At 35.8% G+C, this 20556-nt stretch overlaps 1 protein-coding gene across 5 annotated transcripts in view; it reads left to right on the forward strand.

Annotated features, from left to right (window-relative positions):
- The window catches only part of KIDINS220 (kinase D interacting substrate 220), a 72520-nt gene that overhangs the window by 5321 nt on the left and 46643 nt on the right, over positions 1-20556 (forward strand). For 4 of the 5 annotated variants that reach the window (XM_021525442.4, XM_021525444.4, XM_021525445.3 and 1 more), the window contains exons 2-15: positions 2057-2206; positions 6469-6567; positions 7987-8085; positions 9058-9156; positions 10081-10182; positions 10609-10707; positions 11614-11811; positions 12924-13022; positions 15291-15389; positions 16058-16156; positions 17156-17333; positions 17854-18018; positions 19374-19553; positions 19903-20068. In XM_021525442.4, the coding sequence (XP_021381117.1) occupies positions 2099-2206; positions 6469-6567; positions 7987-8085; positions 9058-9156; positions 10081-10182; positions 10609-10707; positions 11614-11811; positions 12924-13022; positions 15291-15389; positions 16058-16156; positions 17156-17333; positions 17854-18018; positions 19374-19553; positions 19903-20068 (1790 nt within the window). In that variant the 5' untranslated portion in view covers positions 2057-2098. Of the gene's footprint in view, positions 1-1231; positions 1274-2056; positions 2207-6468; positions 6568-7986; positions 8086-9057; positions 9157-10080; positions 10183-10608; positions 10708-11613; positions 11812-12923; positions 13023-15290; positions 15390-16057; positions 16157-17155; positions 17334-17853; positions 18019-19373; positions 19554-19902; positions 20069-20556 lie in introns of those variants that run through there. The other variant, XM_085576317.1, reaches the window with a different exon arrangement.

Genomic DNA, 20556 nt, shown 5'->3' on the forward strand with positions numbered 1-20556 from the left:
GTATTTGGTATGGAAAATAGCATGGGAATTGGTGGTACAGCTACAGGAGAGAAGCTGGGAGATAGCACAGGAAAAGCAAAAAATGCCTATGGTAGCAGTAGAGCTAGCAGCTAATGACATTTCATGGATTTCTTTTGCCTTATATAGAAAATAAGGGAGGAATACAGGTGTGTGTGAATATCTAATGTAATTTTAAGTGCTTGAGAATATCTGAGACACCTGCATAGGGCTGTAAGATGCTGCTGAAAGCTGTTAGGGTGATGGGCTGTCCTGGACTGGCAGCTGGATGCCAGGCAACATGCTAACTTTCCTGGTATTTTTAGTGTCTGAAATGGCAGTAGGAGCCAGTGTGTCCGCACTGAGTCAGTAAAATTGCCATTTCTTTTCAAACCTTTCGTAGTTTGGGTGATTAGTGGGTTTTCTGTTTTTAAGTTTGCAACCTCTCAGTTGGCTCTTCCTACTGAAAAAAAAATGCAGACAAACATATCCCACCACTGTTGTGCTGCTCACTCCCTTTGATGGTAATTTAACTGTACAGTAAACGTGACAGCCCTTTTGTGGTCTTAGTTTATTTATAGCTTTTTTGTGGGACAGACTGGCTGCTTGGGCAGTGCCTAGGAAAACTGCTGCTGGGCTTTATGTATCAAGTCTAGATTTTTTTTTTTTTTTTTACTGGTTTTAGGTGTGGGTTTTAAACAGTGTCTGTAGTTTCTTTCGTCACTAGACATCCATGGGCACCTGAATTTCATTTGCACATACAGAGATCTGCTGTCATCTTAACTGAGGTATTACCTGGCCTTATTTTGAACAAGACATTTCTGTATGTGGGTCATCTGATGGTTGCAGTACTGTAGGTGAGCTCAGGTAGTATCTAACATACCCTGACAACAGTATGTATGACTATATGTACTTAACTTGGTAAAGGTGAAACTATGTTGTTACAGACTATGTAAGCAATTTAAAGTGGAACTGGATTATTTTATTTAACTCTCCAAATCTAAACTAACTTCTCTGTGCTAAGCACAGTGAAGTTCTTGCTGACTTCCTCTCATCTCCTTTTTTTCAATGGAAGCACAGAAAAATTCATTGTCTGCTTTGATTTGAGAATAAAAGTAAGAATATTTGCTTTGGAAAGCCACTAATCTTTGGCTTCTCCCTGGGAGAGAATATCCTAAGAGGTAGTCTTTAGCCAAGACTAAACTGGAGGTTTTCCTCTGCTGTTACAGGAAAAAGCCAGAGAGTATGATCATGTCAGCCACTGGTGAGGAGAAAGGTATGAAATTGTGGTGGAGTCTTGTATTTAGGCCCTATTCTGCATCCAGTGAAACTTAATTTAGGTGCAGTGAGTGACTCAGTTTCTGTCACTATGTGTGTATAAATTTGGCACAGTAGTACTACTGGTGCTGTCAACTTACTGGGCATAGCTTTTTTGGAAGTCTGAAATGGTTCTTAGTGGTCTGCCTCAAGAAAGAAAAACTTGCTATCTTATTAGAGGTTAAAAACATAATCAGTTAACAGAAGCCATGTTATGTTTGACTGCCGAGTTAGCAACATGCCATCACATGCAGGCATGTCTGCATAAAGTTGATGATAACTGATTTAATAAATCATGTTTCTCAAGAGTTCCATATGGCTGCAGTTTAGATGGCATCACTGTATTTTTTAATGCTGATTAGTCTCAATGCTCTGCTTATACACATCAAGGATAAGGGTTATATTGTAAAGAATTAGTGTATATATAAAGTATGTAACATATACAGATTCCTATAATGTTGTATATAAATATGTGCATTCCATATATGCATTCCATTTATTTAGACAACACATAACAGTTAGAATAATTTCTTTAATTGTCTAAGAACTAGGGAGAGTTAAGACTTTCCATGGAAATGTAGTGCCTTTTAATGCATATCTCTAAAGTGTTTTGTTGAGGAGAATAGCAGGTGTTTGTACCCAGCCAATAACTTATTAGCACATACAATTCATGCTTTCTAATGTCAAATGTCATAGCTGTTACTTAGGCTTTGCTGGTTTTTTTTTCTTTCCTGAAATACAGGTAAGCTTTGTTATCTGGAAGCCCTTTAAATAGTGTGCGAAGATGGCGAGTCTGATGAGTCAGAGTCTGTTGACCTACGTAGAAGAAGGAAATGTTCCTGCTCTGAAGGCACTTCTTGAGAAATGTAGAGATGTTGATGAGAGAAATGAGGTAAGATGATTTTTGAAAAGGTCAGTTTCACATTGCAACTTATTGGTTAAAGAATTAATAACTAGTGGGATCACACTGGTTATTTAATATACAAATTTCAGTTTTGTTTTGAAGTGATTGCTTTCCTTTGCATAACCTGAACACTGCGTGTTCAGTCTCTGACAGCAGCTCAAGCATCTTTCATAATATTTGCTTTATAGAGTGTTCTTAGCTGGAGAATGCAGCTCTATCCTTACTTTGTGAATGGAGCTTATGCCTGTATTTCTGTGGCTAAGAATTGTTTCTTAGTTCACAGATCCAACTGCATAAGCCCTGTTCATGTTGTAGTGAAACCTGGTTATGATGATAATAACCCTTGCCTCACACCATGGTTTTCAGTCAAGATATACTTTGTTATACAGTCCAAATAAGAGTATGTATTGCAATTTACATGAGCATATGCTCATCTAGATGAAAAAATAGGCACCCAAGAGGTAAGTCTAGAGTTTACCGGGAGTACACAAAAGTCTTGATACATAGTAGGGAGTTTATATTACGATTATTCAGAATCTGTTATTTTGATCACTATTTCAAATCTGCATAAGATGGAAAGAATATTTTTTGGAAAGAAGTCAACAGCATATATTAGTCAAACACAAAAGGCATCATGCAAATGTGAAAACAATGTACAGAATTTAGCCTTACTGTAATTATTAGATCTGGTTTCAGTTAAGATAGTTTTCTTTCATTGTTGGCACATTCATTCTGTTCTGTGTATGCACATATGCTGAGGTATTTCAGATGGGAGAATTTTTAAGTTTCAGCTCGTACACATGAACCTCACCACCTGGCATATCTGAGAAGGGGAATGTCTGTTTCCTCTGCTGGCAGTTCCTTTCAACAACATGGCCAAAATCAGACAGATTGTGTTGATTTTATCAAGTGTTACCACCTTCACCTTCTTTTATAAATTTTTCTCCACTTATTGGTGGGACTAAATGTAGTCCTGGGTCTCATTAACTGCCTTTTTTTCAGAGATCATTTCCCTGATACCTGTTGTTTTTAGCCTTCTTGTCTGTTGCATTGGAGAAGGTAATTTCTGCAGAGATGTGTGGTTTGCTTCAGTTTCAAACCTCTTGCGGGGATACTCTGTATGTATAAAGATAAGAGTTTTGTTTAAATGATAGCTCTTCCTTGGAATTCAGTGTCTGAGTGCAGTTCAGTTTCCAGTTTTGGACTTGCCAGGGCATCTTTTCTTCTTGGGTAGAAAGGAAATGCCAAAAGGAGAGTGCCTTTGGAGATCTAAAAAGATTTCTGGCAAGCTAAGGTTTGCTGATGCCAGGACCTCCCAGGCTGCAGTGACTTGTGACTTGGTAGGATCATCCACATTGCTACCAACCCTTTGTACCAACCCTTTTTATCTTGACTGTGGTCAGTTGCCAGAAAAGCTGGGATGTCTCAGTCAGTTTGTGTATGGATAGTTTTATTGGAGTAACACCATCAGCCTCTCTGCCTTTTCTCTGCACATCATTCCGCTTGTGTGATTTTTTTTCTCTCATACCAGACACATGAATTAGCAGCTAATGATAGATGCTTGCTTTGTGTGATGCAGTTTGATCCTAACAGCCTCCATTTTCCCTTAATGTGCCTTTCTTTCTGCTCTTGGTACTGAAGGAGCTTCTGCATGTTCAATTCTGAATCTTCTGTTCTCTCACAGACTCTGAGAGCACTAACCTGTAAGGTGACACTACTAATTGATTTTCCCAAAAAAATGCAGGTGTGCTCCTTTATAATTTGGTTATTCCAATACTTACACTGAGCTGTAATGTACAGATAGACAGTATTTGATGTGTGTGTGAGAAATATGGGCTTTTAGTTGTTGTGGAGTATCTAAACTCTTGGACAGCTTTAGAGGATTAATCTGGAGGTCACAGATCTAGTAATTATCTTTTGTTTCTGTGTTGGTGAAATATTTATGATGGTTGCTAAAACATTATAACATTATACTTACATTTGAGAGTCTTCTAACAAAAAGGGAAGGATATTTTCAGTACCCCTATAGAAAATTTTACATCCCAGAAAACTAAAGCCATTTTGCAGCTGTATGACGCTTCTTACAGAAGGGAATAATTTTACCATCCACAGCCTCTTCTTATCCAGACATACTTTTATTTGGAATGTATTATCATTTTGTGTTACTCACTTGTAGAAGACAATCAGAGTGATAACAATAGTAACTGTTCAGAAGGAGGTGACAAGAATGATCGGGCTAAAATAGGGAGTTTTATTTGTTTTGCTAAAGCATTGCTTGGAAGGGATCACTGAAGATTATCTAGTCCTGTGTCCTGAGGTGGGTTAATTGGAGCCAGCTGAAATTGCCTGTGTCTGGTGCAGGGCTGTCCCAGCCTCTCTTCACAGAGATTCAGTGCAGTTCCCTCTGGATCCCAGCCAGATGTCTGTACTCTGTGCAGTAGGGTTCCTGTCTGCCCAGCCTGCCAGGGCTCTCTGGGTAGCAGCACAAGTCTCAGGTGCATCAGCCACTCCTCCCAACTTAGTCCAGGCTGCGAAGGTGCTGCGGGTGCACTCTGTGCCATTGCCCCAGTCCTTCATGAAAGGGTTAAATAGGATCCCAATATTGATTTCCTGCACTAGTGACTGGCCTCCAGCTGGACTTTGTACTGCTGATCCCAGTGCTCTGAGCCCAGCACTGCAGCCAGTTTCAGTCCACCTCACTGTCCATTTGTCTAGCTTGTACTTCATTAGTGTCCCTGGTTGCTGTGGGAGACAGTGTTGAAATCCTTGCTAAACAATGTCTCAGCTCTTCATCCACTGACCAGTGTCATCACAGAAGGGCAAGTGGTCAGTCAGGATTTCTGAAATCACTTGGCATGTGTATTCCCATCTTATTAACTTGCATATCTTGAAGAGCAGAAGTTATGACTGTTTTCTCCTCCAAAGAGAGCTGTTCTTTTCTGAAAAGTAGCATTTTATTTTCTCTTGATTTTTTTGAACATTTAATTCCTTTTTTTTTAATGACCAGACCTAAAACTACTACTTGTTGATACAAAATATTCTTTAGTATCTAAAAGCAATAGTGTCCTTTTGAATGTATACAATGTAAAGTTATAACATAAACTCACATGAGGGCATATTTTTTCTTTGTGAAAAATTACCTTATAAATGTAATTACATAAGGAACAGCTGATGGGCCAGAAAGTGTTTTTGAAAGAATCCATGCAATTCTGTGATTCTGTGTATGTAAAGAGCAGAAAGAGTCATCAAATATCTTTAGTAATCGTATTGTTAAGAGTTTCAGTTTTGGAGATTAGTGGTATTACTGTATTGTGATTCTGCATTGATTTTTATTCTTTCCAGTGAAATTGCTGGTATATAGCTCCTAACATGTAGCTTTTGCATTATTAAGAAACCAGTTAATTTTGAGTTTTCTCTATGGTGGAGGGGAAAAACAGAAGCAAGGTCAGGAAAAATTCCCTTAAATTTTAAAACTTGTAATTAATAAATTTAATGTAAAATTTAGCTAGTTGTACTTTTCAGCATACAGAGCAATTGTATCTCAGAAATTTGCTGACACAAAAGTAGGCTGATGGTAGGGTGACAGATTCTAACTCACTTTTAAAATGCTTCTGAAGGTGAATAAACCAGCCTTTCTATCTTTCGTCTTCCCTGAGATGAGACTATCTGCTAAGAACCCATGTTGCAGAGGACAGGAGTGATGTCTGTATTTCCTGTGCTGTGAGATAAAAGTGGGATATGTAATCTGTTTTTTCCAAGGCTTTAGCAACTGTTCCTCTGAATCAGTGTGCATTCCTAAGGTAGGAATGTGTGGTTCCTAAGGTAGATATATTTCTTTATTAATTTTTTTACAATGTGAATGAGTTACTCCAAGTTGTAGAGATGTAACCCATATTGGAGATGTCTTCAGCGAGGAAATAATTAAAAAAGGTACATTTACATTTAATAATGTAAGGTTTTTTTGTAATAATGTAAGGTGTTTTTTTTAGTAGCCCTTTTTAATATCTGAAATGTTTGGAGTTTTTTGTGTTTGTTTTTTAATCTTCTATGGGACAGGATTTAATACCATGTTCTCCATTTTATTATAAGTTTGAGGTGTGGTTTCAAGACCACTCCTTCTTACTACTTCTCAGTGGCAATTAAAAATGGAAACATTCTTGCTCCATAGTTTCTGGATCTTTATTGTGTGGGTATGTGTGTCATTGTCATAATTTCCCAATGCATCTATTTTCCTGTCACTTTGATTTCAGAATGGCCAGACTCCACTTATGTTGGCTGCTGAGCAAGGCAATTTAGAAATTGTCCAGGAGCTTCTCAAGAAGGGAGCTAATTGCAACTTAGAAGATGCAGTAAGTATTAATGTTTTATGTGATGGCACCTAACAGTCGAAGAACAAGGAATTTCAAGGGGCAGGCGAAGAGAGGGAATTTAGGTTAGTGTTGAGCTCAGGGGGGAAAAAGCAGGTGGAAAATGATGACATAAGAGAAATTCTATTAAAAATTGCTTAGTTCTTGTATTTCTCTGAGCCTTCATGAAGAGTAGGGATATTTGTCAGATGTTTAAAACATCTTGATCTCTGCTGAGTTTGCTGGTATTTCTTGTGGGAAATCAGAATAGAGAAATACAGCATCAAAGATGAGGTCCAAGTGATTTTGCTTATCTCAGTGTTGTTGAGGTATGTCAGTGGGTTGAATTTTTGTTTATTTGTTTGGGGTTTTTAAATTTTTGTTTGGGTGTTTTTCCAGTAAATACCTAGAGAGAATTTTGGTTAAAGGATTATTTCATATAATCCCTCTTTGCCAGACCTGTGGCAGAGAGGGGTTTCAAATTTATGAATTGCCTTTGTGCCTCAGCAAAATAAGTTGACTCCAGATGAAAGATGCCCAAAAGGGATAAATAGAACAAAGATGCCCAAAAGGGATAAATAGAACAGAGATATTGTTAGAAAGTTTTGAAAGGTCTATATATTCCAGTGAAGAGTGATAACCAGGAAAAGGCTATCACTTGGTTTTTTTACTTCTGCACTTAGTTTAAGTGTAGTGGTATGGACATCCAGGAAGGTTCTTCTGTGGAATCTGTCATCTAAAAATTCCAAAACAACCAAACTTGCCAACCAACCAAGTATGTATTGTTTTGATACATTTTATTACAGTTGCTATAAATGCCACAATTTCTATACTTCTAGGAAGGACAGCTACCTTATAAACTGTTGCTATATTTTATAAGTGTGTAGCTTATAAAAAATCAATCCACACCTGGATGAACTTTGAGCAGTGGGGGGGCGTAAATAAGCATAATGCAAAGGGAAATGTTATCTTCCTGAAGTGTGAAAAGCTGTGGTCCAGATTACCCTGCATGTCAGTCCCTTGAGTGCTGTCACACACTATATGTGGAGACTCACTGCCATTGTTTTCTGTGGTCTTGGTTAGCATCTCATTCCCTCTCAGCAGGTTTTAATACCTTGACCTCATTTTCTAATCCTTTGTAGGTGCTGCTTCCTCTATATTTATTAAGATAACTTACAGTGAACTGAGGAGTGGAAAGGGCTAGATATTGGATAGGGGAGCACATAACTGTAGGGGAGATTTGGAATAGTTGCTCTATATTTCCATGTGTATAACTGGCACACTGTGAGTTTATTAGTACTTTTTCTAAGAACAGCTATTTTAAAGGCTTCTGTATTTCCTGTTGTGGATTAAAAATTTGAAAAACAAGGTAACTTGTATTTAAATATTAAATAGTACTTTAAAACATTCTTTTTTTTCTAGGATAACTGGACAGCTCTTATTTCAGCAGCTAAAGAAGGACATGCAGCTATTGTAGCAGAGCTACTCAATTATAATGTCAGTTTGGAGCATCGGGATTTGGTATGTGTTGGCTTAGTGTAAAAATAAAATGGAAAAACAGTTTTGTGAGTTGGAGATTTTCAATTCCATAAAACTAAGAAAAGATCTTTCATTTTTACATTATATACCTAGTGCTGCTGAAATGAAAAAGAATATATAATTAAATATTATATATTTAATAAGTTAAATATTACTTTTTACACCTGTGAAATGATTGCTTTAGTGTTAATAATGACAGCTAGTTTACTAGGGCTGCTATTCTCCCCTTAATTTGCTTTTGATAAAAGCTGAACAGTTTGATTTTTGGGGGTGTCTTGTGTGGAGTTTTTGTTTAACATTGAACACATTCACATGGCCAAGTGCTTGATTTCTAGATCACTGCCAGTCAGAGGGATCTTTCACATCTCCAAAAGTGTATTATAAAGAAATAAATAAAAACAGTGCTTGCAGTTATTGGATGCATACTGATCTTTTAAAATCATATTTGTTTACCTGACCTGTCAAATGCCTTAAGCAGTGAAACCTTATTGTCTCCTAGCATACAAAGTTAAATGGGCACACCAGTGTAGTTTGAGATAAATTGCTGTTATTACTCCCTGCTACAGAAATCAAAAATAAACTTTCCATGTTAATTAATTTGGAATCTAGACTGTTTTAAGATAGTGGTGTGTTTCTTGGTTTTATGTTTGTTTTTTTTTTTTGTTTTTTTAATCCAGGGGTTGGATTTGTATGCATTTGAAATCTGAATTCAGTGTTCAGCAACTTTAAGAACATGACGTTTTCCCAAGTTTTGCATATAACAGGAAATAAGTAGTTCTATACAGGAGCTTATTATTTATTCTGAATAAAAGATTACAACATTATGTAGTCAGTCCTTACAATATTTTGAATTTGGAGAATAGTCTTAGGACAAATAAAAAATGAAATAAAAGTCATTAGTTACATTTCTAAGTATTTTTCAGTTTTTACAATTCTTTGAATTATGTTTGTTAGGGAGGATGGACTGCCCTGATGTGGGCATCATACAAAGGCCGTACTGAAGTGGCTAAACTGCTGCTTGAGAAGGGAGCAAATCCAAACATCACAGGCATGGTAAGTTTAGTCTTAAACATCTCCTCCCAAGTGTTTGAAGCCTTGAGTTGTATGCTCATCTTATTATCTTGATCAAACATTTTGCAGTTTTTGCAGCATGACATTTTTTACTGTACTTCATAAAGGGCTTGCTTTAATAATCTGTGTGATTGCAACTGCCTTTTTTAATAATTTTGAAATTTTTTTAATTAAAGCAAACGGGTGTATAGCTCACACTAAGATTCAGATTATCAGGAGAGGAAATCATAGAAAAGATAAGTGGTGTATCTAATGTTACTTGTATAACAGCTGTCATTTTTCTGCATCTGTGGAAGTTAATGGAGTAACTAATGTGTGCAGTGTAGAAACCATAATTTGCTTTAATTTTGTTTTATAATAGTTTAGATTGTATGAACATATACCATTCATGTTGGAGAATTAAAAAACCCTAAGATTTTGAGATTTAGTTCATTTGTGTTTTCTACAAAAGTATAGGTACTGAACAGTTTGTTTATACCAGTAGTTCTCTGCTGTTTGAGGCAATGAACAATGAAGAAAGAACCCCAGTGGCCAGAACAACCTTTTTGATGGTTGATTTTCTGCAGTGCAGTGTCTGTGTGCATGGCACAACTCCTCTGCAGTCCTGAATCCTTAGGGGTATTATGTAGCTGTTAGTTGCTTCCTTTCTACCTTACAAATGTTCCTATTAAGATGAGGATGTCAATTTACAAACCTTGTTTAAAGAGTAGCAAATCAAAACTGGTTGAAAACAGTGGACATCTAGGTAATGTTAGCAATAATAATATAACAGATGATAACAATTGTTGATAATGTAATTGGATTTATTTCTGTATATTCATTTATGGATTTAACTTGTTTTGTTGATGTAAAATAATGCAAATACATAAGACTATAATTATTTTTTTTTTGTTTTTTAATTCTAAGCAATACAGTGTTTATCCAATTATTTGGGCAGCAGGACGTGGCCACTCAGATATAGTCCATCTCTTACTGCAGCATGGAGCTAAAGTGAACTGCTCTGACAAAGTAAGTTATACCTATTTAACATTTAATTTCTGTAATGTTTGATTAATTTTGTGTGAAAGGAAATCTGAGTTCTTGATTAGAAAAACACTTGCTGTTACATTTTACCATAACATTAGAATTAGTGTGCTAGAGTAAGTTGTTAAGCTTGAAAGAGGTTTTTCCATAGTATGCTCAAGATGGCGGTGAACATATTTCTATTTTCAGAGCTATTGGAAACCTTGCTATCCTAGGTTGTACAGAAAAATTATTCTTACAGCTATCTAGAAAAGAAAAATTGAAGTGACTTTTCAAATGCTTGTGTTAATTCAAAAGACCAAATTATATTTTTGTAAAAACTAAAGCAATGAAGTATAGGATAAATGCTAGATTTTATGGGATACTAAATACAGAAAGCAATATGATAAAATATTGTGAATGTTTTTTCAGTATGGTACCACCCCACTGGTTTGGGCAGCAAGGAAAGGGCATCTGGAGTGTGTGAAATACCTGCTACAGATGGGAGCTGATGTTGACCAAGAAGGAGCTGTAAGTAACTGCATTTTCCAGTGATAAGTACATCTGTGTGTCCTGTTTGGGTTTTTTAAGAAAACAAATACCAAGAAATACATGAGACAAGATGAAATGTTGGTGTTGGAGTGTTTTGCTTTCCAGCTATTTGCAGATTGCATGTGAGAGTTACTGAAGCTTCTTTGTGCCTTTTAATAAACGTGTGATGTAACTAGGGAGTTGTATTGACAGTGTACACACCAGTATGTTAAGTGTAAATTTTAATGACTATAAATTAATTTAGGTAATTGTTATCTGAAGGTTAATGCTATCAGAATTCATTCAGTATCCATGCCTGATACATCAAGTATCTTATTCCTCAGTGCCATTTGAAAAGTAAATCAAACACAAATCATCTTTTGAAAATAATAATGTTGACTGCAACTTTTCAGAAATTGAATTTTTTTTCAGAAGTTTCAGCTGCATATTGTTTTTAAATAAAATAGTTTACATTTAAATTGCTTGTCAAAACAAAAATAAAGTCCATTTAAAGTTAAATGGAAGATTGGGGAAAGTTTTGGTATTCATATGATTATTTCTGAAGTTCTTAAAAAATCCTCTTTGTGAACAATATTGGTAGACCTGGATGCTTTGTTAATACTATGTTTCCATATGACAAGAAAATTATTTTATCATATGTGTGGAATTTAGGAGATAGAATAAACTGGTCTGAGCTTTACTTTTTGCATTTGAAGTCTGTACTATTGATCTTAGTTTATTTCTTTGTTTTTAAAAAGTGTGATTTTTGGTGCACTTTAAAACATAAAACTGAAGTAGCATTTGGATGACTGAGTGATGTCAGTAAGTGTTCTCTTATTTGAACTGCTGATATAACGATGATTGATATATCCACTGTACAATAAAATCTTTTGGTTTTATTTAAAGAATTCTATGACTGCACTTATTGTAGCAGTAAAGGGTGGCTATACTGACTCAGTAAAAGAAATACTGAAAAGGAACCCAAATGTAAACCTAACAGATAAAGATGGAAATACAGCTTTGATGATTGCATCAAAGGAGGGACATACTGAAATTGTGCAGGATCTTCTTGATGCTGGAACTTACGTGAACATTCCTGACAGAGTGAGTCAATTTTCATAATAATTATAGTTTTATATATATATAGTTTATGTTTAAATACCACTATATGCAGATTTGTAAATACGTGATTTTTCTGGCTTTCTAATTTTTCTGCCATCTAGGGGTATTTCTGTGTATTGCTCTTTTACAAGTATGTTAAGTGGTAAGTGTTGCTATCTGAAGGTAAAGGATAAACTACTGAAAATACTCTTTCTTTGAGATGCTTGAATTGAGAACATAGGGCATCTGACTTATCTGTAACGTAAGACTAATTCTGAACTAATCTGTAGGTTTGGGGTGAGGTAGTACTGCTAAAACTGTAAACCATGGATTCTGTAAAAAAGAATGTATTTAGCATGTACCTTTATCTTTTACAATGAAACTTTTTACTAGAAAACTTGCAAATATGAGAGGGAGACTTCAGCTCTGGGTTAAGAGATGTAAAGGTAACGCTGTGTACCTGACCCATAAGTACTCTGTAGAGCTGTGACATGAACAGTGCCCTCAGTGTGAATCTGCTTGCTGGCAGCTCAGGATTTTATTTGGTTACTCATACAGGTGCTTTGGACTGTCTGCAGTGCCCTCTTGATAGGGAGGTGCTTCTGAAGTGTCACAGACAGGTCAAGCACTGCAGCCGTGAGGCTGTAGTTGGTTAGATGCCTAAACTTAGATGTCTCTATCAGGGTCAGTGACTTAGTTCAGATAGGTGATATGTTCTTGATGCTGCATAAGTTGGATTGCTTGGGGTTGCAGAAAATAGAGGAAAGCTTCCTAATACTTTCTTCACAAATCTAAAATGATTTTTGTATGCATTCTCCTGTGTTTCAAGTGTCAGTGCATTTCTTAGGTGGCAGTGTACTGAGCTACAGTCATGTCATAACAAATTTGACCTCGGGCACATATCAAAGCAAAGTCAAAATATTTTTTATTATATACACATTCTTTTTTTTTCAGAGATAGTTCTATTTTCTGTATCTTTCTTTTTTAAAATGAGTGGAGATTTCTTAATGTAAATCGGCATAGTGCGTATTTGGAAGCTGTAATTCATTCTCTGTTGCACTTCTTGTTGGTAAATAATGTTAATCATGTTCAATATTCTTTCACAATTTTTTTAGAGTGGAGATACAGTGTTGATTGGGGCTGTTAGAGGTGGTCATGTTGAAATTGTGAGGGCCCTGCTCCATAAATATGCTGATATAGATATCAGAGGTCAGGTAAGTACAACAGTGTAAATGTTACGGTACTTCTTACATAGGATGTGAATCTTTATACAAACAATTATACTGTGTTCCTGAAAAATGAGCTTTAAAGTCTGCTCTATCTGTAGGAAATTCAAATTCCATCAAGCAGTAAAATACATCACGTTACTGTGCAGCTTAATAAGATATAAGATACATGTAATGGCTTGTTAAGCACAGTTTTTTCACTTAATTGTATAATGGTTGAAAAGCAAAATATGTAAACTGAACTTTATCTGCATTACTGAACAGATTTAGAATAATGACATACTTTAAAAGACACTTAATATAATTATTTTAGTCATATTTTAAATAGATTATCAATTACATGTGATGCACTAGAGATTATATCTCTTGTCAGAGCAATTCTGTCACTGTGGTTGGTTGGTTCTTGTCTCCCCCACTTTTTTGTGTTGCTTTCTGTTAAACACTGTTAGTGATTTCTGTGTTTTCTACCTACCCCCTGTTTCTTTTTTGTCCTTTGATTAAGGTATTAGTTTTACTCTTCCACTGGAAGCTCTCTCATTCAGCAATGATTTTGCTACATTCAGTTTGCTTTCTTTTGCTTGAAGCTATTCAAATCACTCTGGTTTGTTGGCACGTGGGTTCTGCCAAGTTGGTACACGGAACAAACTAGTCACTGAGAGCTGCAAAGGTTCAGTGCCTGCTGCTGCTGCAGAGCATCTTTGAAAAGCCAAGTTTATATTCTCAAAAAAAAGTAGCATTTGGATCTCTTCCTCTAACCTGACATTGGCAACCTGTGTGTCTTAGCTTCTGGCTGTGGCATGGATTTGAAAATCTGAAGCTTTTCAACATCTCACTATGACTGAAGCAAAACAGAAACAGTAGGAGGATGCAATGTCTTTGGTAGCAGGGAAGCTTGTGACTTCTGGCAGCGTGAGGTTGCTTGAGTGGCAATTTGCAGTGGTTGATCTAGATAATACTTCTGTGGCCTACAGGAGGCACAGCAGGAGGCAGTACCATCAGAGCAACATCTTATCTCTGCACTTCAGATCATAGTTTAGGACCAGCAGTATCAAAATTGGAGATAAATGCTACTTCCCTGCTGGGAGCAACTTCCCTGCTCTTCAGCACTGCAGCACCTGCCTGCTGGCCTGTTCTGGGGAGATCTGTTGGCTGCTCAAATTTGTGATGTTTCAGAAATATTGCTGAGTCTTGACCAGCCTTCCCACGATGGTGTTCCTTGCTGATCATTCATTCATATGGTCACTAGCCGGCTGATACCTTCAGCAGAAAGAACATGACTAAAAGGCCCTTGATTCTGGGTATTGGGGCAGGTGAGAGCTCAGGTGGTGTTTTCCTCAGCCTTCAGGGAGGGGGAAGAACCCAGCTGGGAGCACCTGGCTGTGTAGCTGATTTACAGCTCAGGCTGATGTCTTGGAAGCCAGCTCACTGAAGGACAGAGAAGATGAAACTCAAGTGATTGGAGAGGAAAGAAATCTTAGTGACTGGGCTTAAACTGTTGTGAAAGGTTTTAAACTCAGTTTGCTATCAAGCCCATGAGTGGAAGAGAAAGAGCTGGAAATGAAAGAAGCAGGCAAGATAGAAGGCTGCAAGGGACACTTTGACACTCCTGCTTAGAAGCAGGTGTATGTTCAGAAGCTATACTTAAATGTCTCTACACAAATATGCATAAAACAGAAGGAGTCACGGTGCAGTCAGTAGGCTACAGAAAGATTGACTTTCTGGGGTAGCACACATCCACACATCACTGGGGGGAAAAAAAAGAGAGAAGAAGATTTGTGGTTGTGAACCTTCCCCTAAGTTTGCTGATAAAATGTCTGCCTGATCAGCATTCTGGTACTTTGTGTGGACTTTCTTGTCCATCTACTTGTACAGCTTCCCAGCTTCTACTGCCTCTGGAAAAAAAGTTGGTCTATTTCATTAGATAATTTCTATATTTGAGTTAGAACTAAATACTTACATGTAGTTTCAGAAACCTTTTCAAGACGGGTTGAGTTCACTTGCATTGTTAAAGCTCTTAATATATTTCACACAGGTTTTCAAAACAGATTTATATTTCCTGGCCAAATTTGCATCCTCTGCTCTAAATTCTTCTGTTGTGCCAATTCGATTTATTGAACTTTCCCTTTGCCTTCAGCTGTGCTAAAAATTGCTGTATTATATGCAGTTTTCAATATATAGTCGTTGTAATTTAAATAGTGTTTTTTAAATAATCCAACTAAATGAAAATACTGTTTGTGTTTAATACTTTTTTTTTAGGATAATAAAACTGCTTTATATTGGGCAGTTGAGAAGGGAAATGCTACAATGGTGAGGGATATCTTGCAATGCAACCCTGATACTGAGACATGTACCAAGGTAACAATTTTAATTGAATTGTTTTTTTTAACATCTGTTCTTTTCTCAGCTCTTGTGTAATGTGAAGATCATACCATATTCAGTTTTTGTAAAGTGTTGGTACTTTGAACACTGTTAATTTTTTTTTTTTTTGTGAAATAAATATTCTCAGCAATAGTAATGTTCCCTCTGTTGATAAATATGATTTGCTGTTAAATAGCAAACAGGGATAGCAGGGAACATATGGATGCTTTACCTCAGCGTCATTGACATGACCAGGAATAAGGAGTAAAGAGCAGGTGCTGCTGGAAACTTAGGAAGGAGTTTTGTGACATTACTAGGCATGAGTTCAGGTATGTGCAACAGTAAGGAAAAAAATAAGAGAAATAGTTGGCACAGGATTGAAATATTTCCAATATCTTGTACAATATCTGAGTTTTGTCTTCCTCTGTTTGACACTGTTATTGACAGAAATGTATTTTGTTCTTTTATTCCAATCAATCTGGAAAACTGTGTCTGGGATACCTTTTCAGACATAGGTGCTAAAGTGCTGTTGCTTGCACAGTAGCACATTTAATTTTAATTATCTTAATTTTTTTTTCTTTTAATTTGTTACCCAATCACTATTTCTTTTTTTTGTTTTGGGTGTATGGGGAGATCTTTATATTAGTTCTACTTTTCCATTTTAGGATGGAGAAACACCACTTATAAAGGCAACCAAGATGAGAAATATTGAAATAGTAGAGCTTCTTCTGGATAAAGGAGCTAAGGTCTCAGCTGTAGACAAGGTAAAGAATATTTGTTTACTTTAGTATATTTAATAATTTTAGTATTGCAGCAGGATTTTGGAGAGAGCTGTTGAGGCTAATACAGAAGGAGAGCTTCCCATATGCTTAAATAGACAAATTAAATAGGCAAATTAAATAGATAATAAGACCTAAATGCTTAGTCTCGCATATGTTTAATAATTCAATAGATAAGAACACTTAAGTGTAAATTTGTTTCCACCATTACTATATTGTTGGGTTTTGGTTTGCTCCTAATTACTTGAAAAAAAAAATCCAGGCGAGGAATAAAACTTTAACAGATAAAACAGCTAATTCTTAGTACACTTGGGGAAGAGCACAGAGGATTGTTGTCATTTGTCACTGTTAGTTTTTGATTAATAGACATTAAACAAAAGTACGCCAAGGACAAATACAGCTGGTTATTTCTGTCTTCTTATGCATTACCTACTTTGACTGCAAAGTACGTAATGCATAAGAAATGCTTTTTTAATCTCTTATTTGGTGCTTTTTTAGTCTCTTATTTAGGGTGAATAAGTAATTATATTTATTTGATGCAATAAGAAAGCTTTTACTGGGAAGTTTTTGGGGAAGTGTGAGCAGACATTGAAACAATTCTAACAAGCGCTAGCTCTTGTTCCTGTTTTTGCCTGAGTTTCCCTGTAGACATCTGTTTCTACACAGAATATCAGGATGTAGACATCCTGAGTTTGCCTGTAGACATTTGTTTCTACACAGAGACTACAGTTTTCATGAACTTTAGGATATTAATAAGCATTTAAGAAAGAAGGCAGTGTCTGAGGTTTAGTATTCTAAGAACTGCTTTTTCACATGTCTTCTCTGAAACATTTGTAATGATTGCTGTAAGGCACTGATGCTTTTGAAAGTGCCCTAAGATTTATTTCAAGGAAATAATGCCTCTGAAAGAGTGTTGAACACATAGTCTGTCTATAATCTTAGGAATTAATGTTAGACATTACTAGCTTTATCACTTAATTGCAGAAAGGAGATACTCCACTTCACATTGCTATTCGTGGAAGAAGCCGCAAACTTGCTGAATTACTCTTAAGAAATCCAAAAGATGGTCGATTGCTTTATAGACCCAACAAGACAGGAGAAACTCCTTACAATATTGACTGTAGCCACCAGAAGAGTATTTTAACACAGATATTTGGTGCCAGTAAGTATAAGTATTTTTTTGTAAATCACTTGTATATTGATGATCCAGTTTATTCAATTATGTATTGAAAGGTGACTACAGATTTTTTTTAATCTTTTAATGTTGCACCTAACTGGAAGGCTTAAAAATAATCAGTTGGGGAAAAACCCCATCACTCTAAAAGCCTGGCAAAGGTAAAATAACCTTTTATTTTGACTTTAGATGTTGGATACTACGTGACTTCTGTTGATTCCTTTGTTTTTATTTTGATCGTGCTTGTGTGGGAATTACTTTCTTTGACTTCCTATGGTTTGGAGTCTTGAATCTTGTAGTAGACTTTAATAATTGTGATAATTATGTATCATTTATGTGGATGATTTAAATTTCTTTTGAACAGGAATGTACAAAGAATAACAGCTGTTATATGGCAGAAGTATATATACAAATATGGGTGAACATGTAATGTCTTTATGTATGAAAATTATCATACTGAAGAGCTTTCTTAGAGCAAAGTTATGTAGCACAAGTATTTGTGTTTCAGGACACTTGTCTCCCACTGAATCTGACGGTGACATGCTGGGCTATGATCTGTACAGCAGTGCTTTGGCTGATATTCTGAGTGAACCAACCATGCAGCCACCCATCTGTGTAGGCTTGTATGCACAGTGGGGAAGTGGAAAATCTTTCCTGCTTAAGAAACTGGAAGGTAAAAGCTTGATTTAGTCTTTTCAGTACTTAACAGTCTTATCTATGAAAAGCATCACATTGGAGTTACTAGTTTTTGTGAGGGTTGTTTGTCCATGTAATGTTGTATCTGATCTCTGTTGCTATGATGAAATGATTTAAATTTTACTGTGGTCAGTTCATCCATAGATTGCTTTGTTTATTTATACAATGTCAAGACAGCCTTTCAGTGCTTCTGTCTATTTTCCTGTGAGTTTCCTGCACCAGTGAATCTACCCTTTAAGTACTGCAGAAAGTCTGGCTGCCAAAATATGCCTTGCTGAGCTTGTTTTGTGTATCAGATCAGGTTCAGACCTCTTCTGCTGCAGCATTTATTTATTGTACATCCTATGTGTCTTTTTCTTTTTAATGCTTAAAAATAATCAGGATATTAATATTTTATTCTCTGTAGTGTATGTTCTTTGCATCTAGTTTTCTTCCCCTTTCCTGTTTCTTATTTTGAGATTTTTTGAACTTTCTGAAATGACCAAGGAAGTCAAATGCAGCATATGAAATTAATCAATATTTTTCCTGGTGGATATATGCATCTTATTTAGTTTTAGCATTTTCTTATGAAGGGTGTTTTTCTGCCATGTTTCAATATAATTCAAAATAGTTCTACCAATCTTGGTGTTTCTTACTTTCTGTGATTTCTCTATTAGCTAAAATGGGATCTTTGCAGTCATTTTTTTCAGCTGCTGTTCCATGTCATAAACAAAAAGCACATGTATTTTGACCTTGATATTTGTTGCTGATGAGCTCTTACATTTCTAAAACACTTTCTCAGTGTTTTCTTCCTGTTCCTCATTCCTGTTTTTTATTGTGAATAGTGTATCTATTGTTTCTTATTCCATAGAGCCAAGATAAGTTTCTTCAGGAATTCCTGTTTTAGTAAATATAAATCAACAAACAGAAATAATACTACAACCTTCACGTTGTACTCTTATGTGTGACTCTTTGAGGAACATAGTCCATGTTACAGTCATTGAGATTTTGGGAGTTAACAGACATGGTGGATTTTTTTTCTTAGTGTCATAAAATACATTTTACACTTTTACAGGAGGATTGGAAAGGGCATGACTTTTAATATGCTTTCAAAAGTAAAAAATCTGTAACAAGGAATCTGAGTATTGTGTATTTAGACATTATGCAAAATATTTTCATTCATTGCACAGATGAAACTTAAGGTTGATGTTTGAAGAAGAATTCAAGCATAATTGTCTGTTTTTCGATCAATAATTGGGATAAGTTATACAGTCTGCTGAAAAAGTTCTTTTCAAATATGATCTGTTCTTTAGTGGCTTCATATGTTAACTTGTCTTTGTGTTTTTGTTTTAGATGAAATGAAAACTTTTGCAGGACAGCAGATTGAACCTCTGTTTCAGTTCTCCTGGCTTGTTGTATTCCTCACGCTTTTGCTGTGTGGAGGTTTGGGTTTATTGCTTGCTTTCACTGTGGATGCAAAGCTTGGAATAGCAGTGTCACTCAGCTTATTAGCTGTTCTCTACATTTTCTTTAGTAAGTCTTATATGGTTTTTATTAAGGTTTTTATCTGTTTTGGGGATTAAATATTGCTTTGTAGATATGCTTTGCTATTCAGAAAAAATACTAAATGGTTTTGTATGCAATAAGACCCCTTTGGACCTTTTGTTTTGTGTGTAATTTGTGAGAGGGCATTCTTGAGAACAAAGAAGGATTTTGTTTATTAATTTCATTGTGTTACTCTTACCTTCTCATTTTTAGTCTAACTGCTGAAAGTTCATAACCTTTTTTACAGAACTACATACTTTATTTGTTCAAACTTCATGATTCTTTCACCTGTAAATGTTGACTAGATTAAAACCATAATATCTTTTTAATATTTTAGCTGTAATTTACTTTGGTGGCCGGAGAGAAGGGGAGAGATGGAACTGGGCCTGGGTGTTAAGTACGAGGTTGGCAAGACATGTTGGATATTTAGAGTTGCTTCTCAAACTCATGTTTGTGAACCCACCAGAACTACCAGAGCAAACCACTAAAGCTTTACCTGTCAGGTTAGTTATTTCATTTATTTACTCTTCAATAAATAAGTTGGGCTCACTCTGATACTTCTCAAGCTGTGCGTATTAATGTGCACATTTAGCATCATATGAAAAGTTATTGAGATTCCTGTTAGAAAAACAGTAGCTCTAGAAGATCATAAACTTCTCAGTGTGAAGAAGATAGGAGTGTTTTCAAGAAAAAGTATCTACCAAAGTTGGTGAAAGTGGTTTTTAGAATTGGAGGTTTTGGCTATTGTACAAATGAAAATTCATACCAGATAAAATAAGAATTTATGTATGTTGTATATTATCTATGTTTAATGCTTGTTCTATTGATTACTTCTGTTAAGGTTTGGGTTTTTTTTTCCTCCTTGTAAGTAGAGCATCAGACTGGTCCAAGCTTCTAGTTTACCTGAAAACAAGAAAGTTTATGCTGTGTGTTTGAAAATTTAATTTACTTCTATTGCTTAAAGACTTCTATTTTAGCCTCATGGTGCTTT

Source organism: Lonchura striata, chromosome 3 (assembly GCF_050655825.1).
Source record: "Lonchura striata isolate lonStrDom1 chromosome 3, ASM5065582v1, whole genome shotgun sequence".
NCBI classification, from domain to species: domain Eukaryota; kingdom Metazoa; phylum Chordata; class Aves; order Passeriformes; family Estrildidae; genus Lonchura; species Lonchura striata.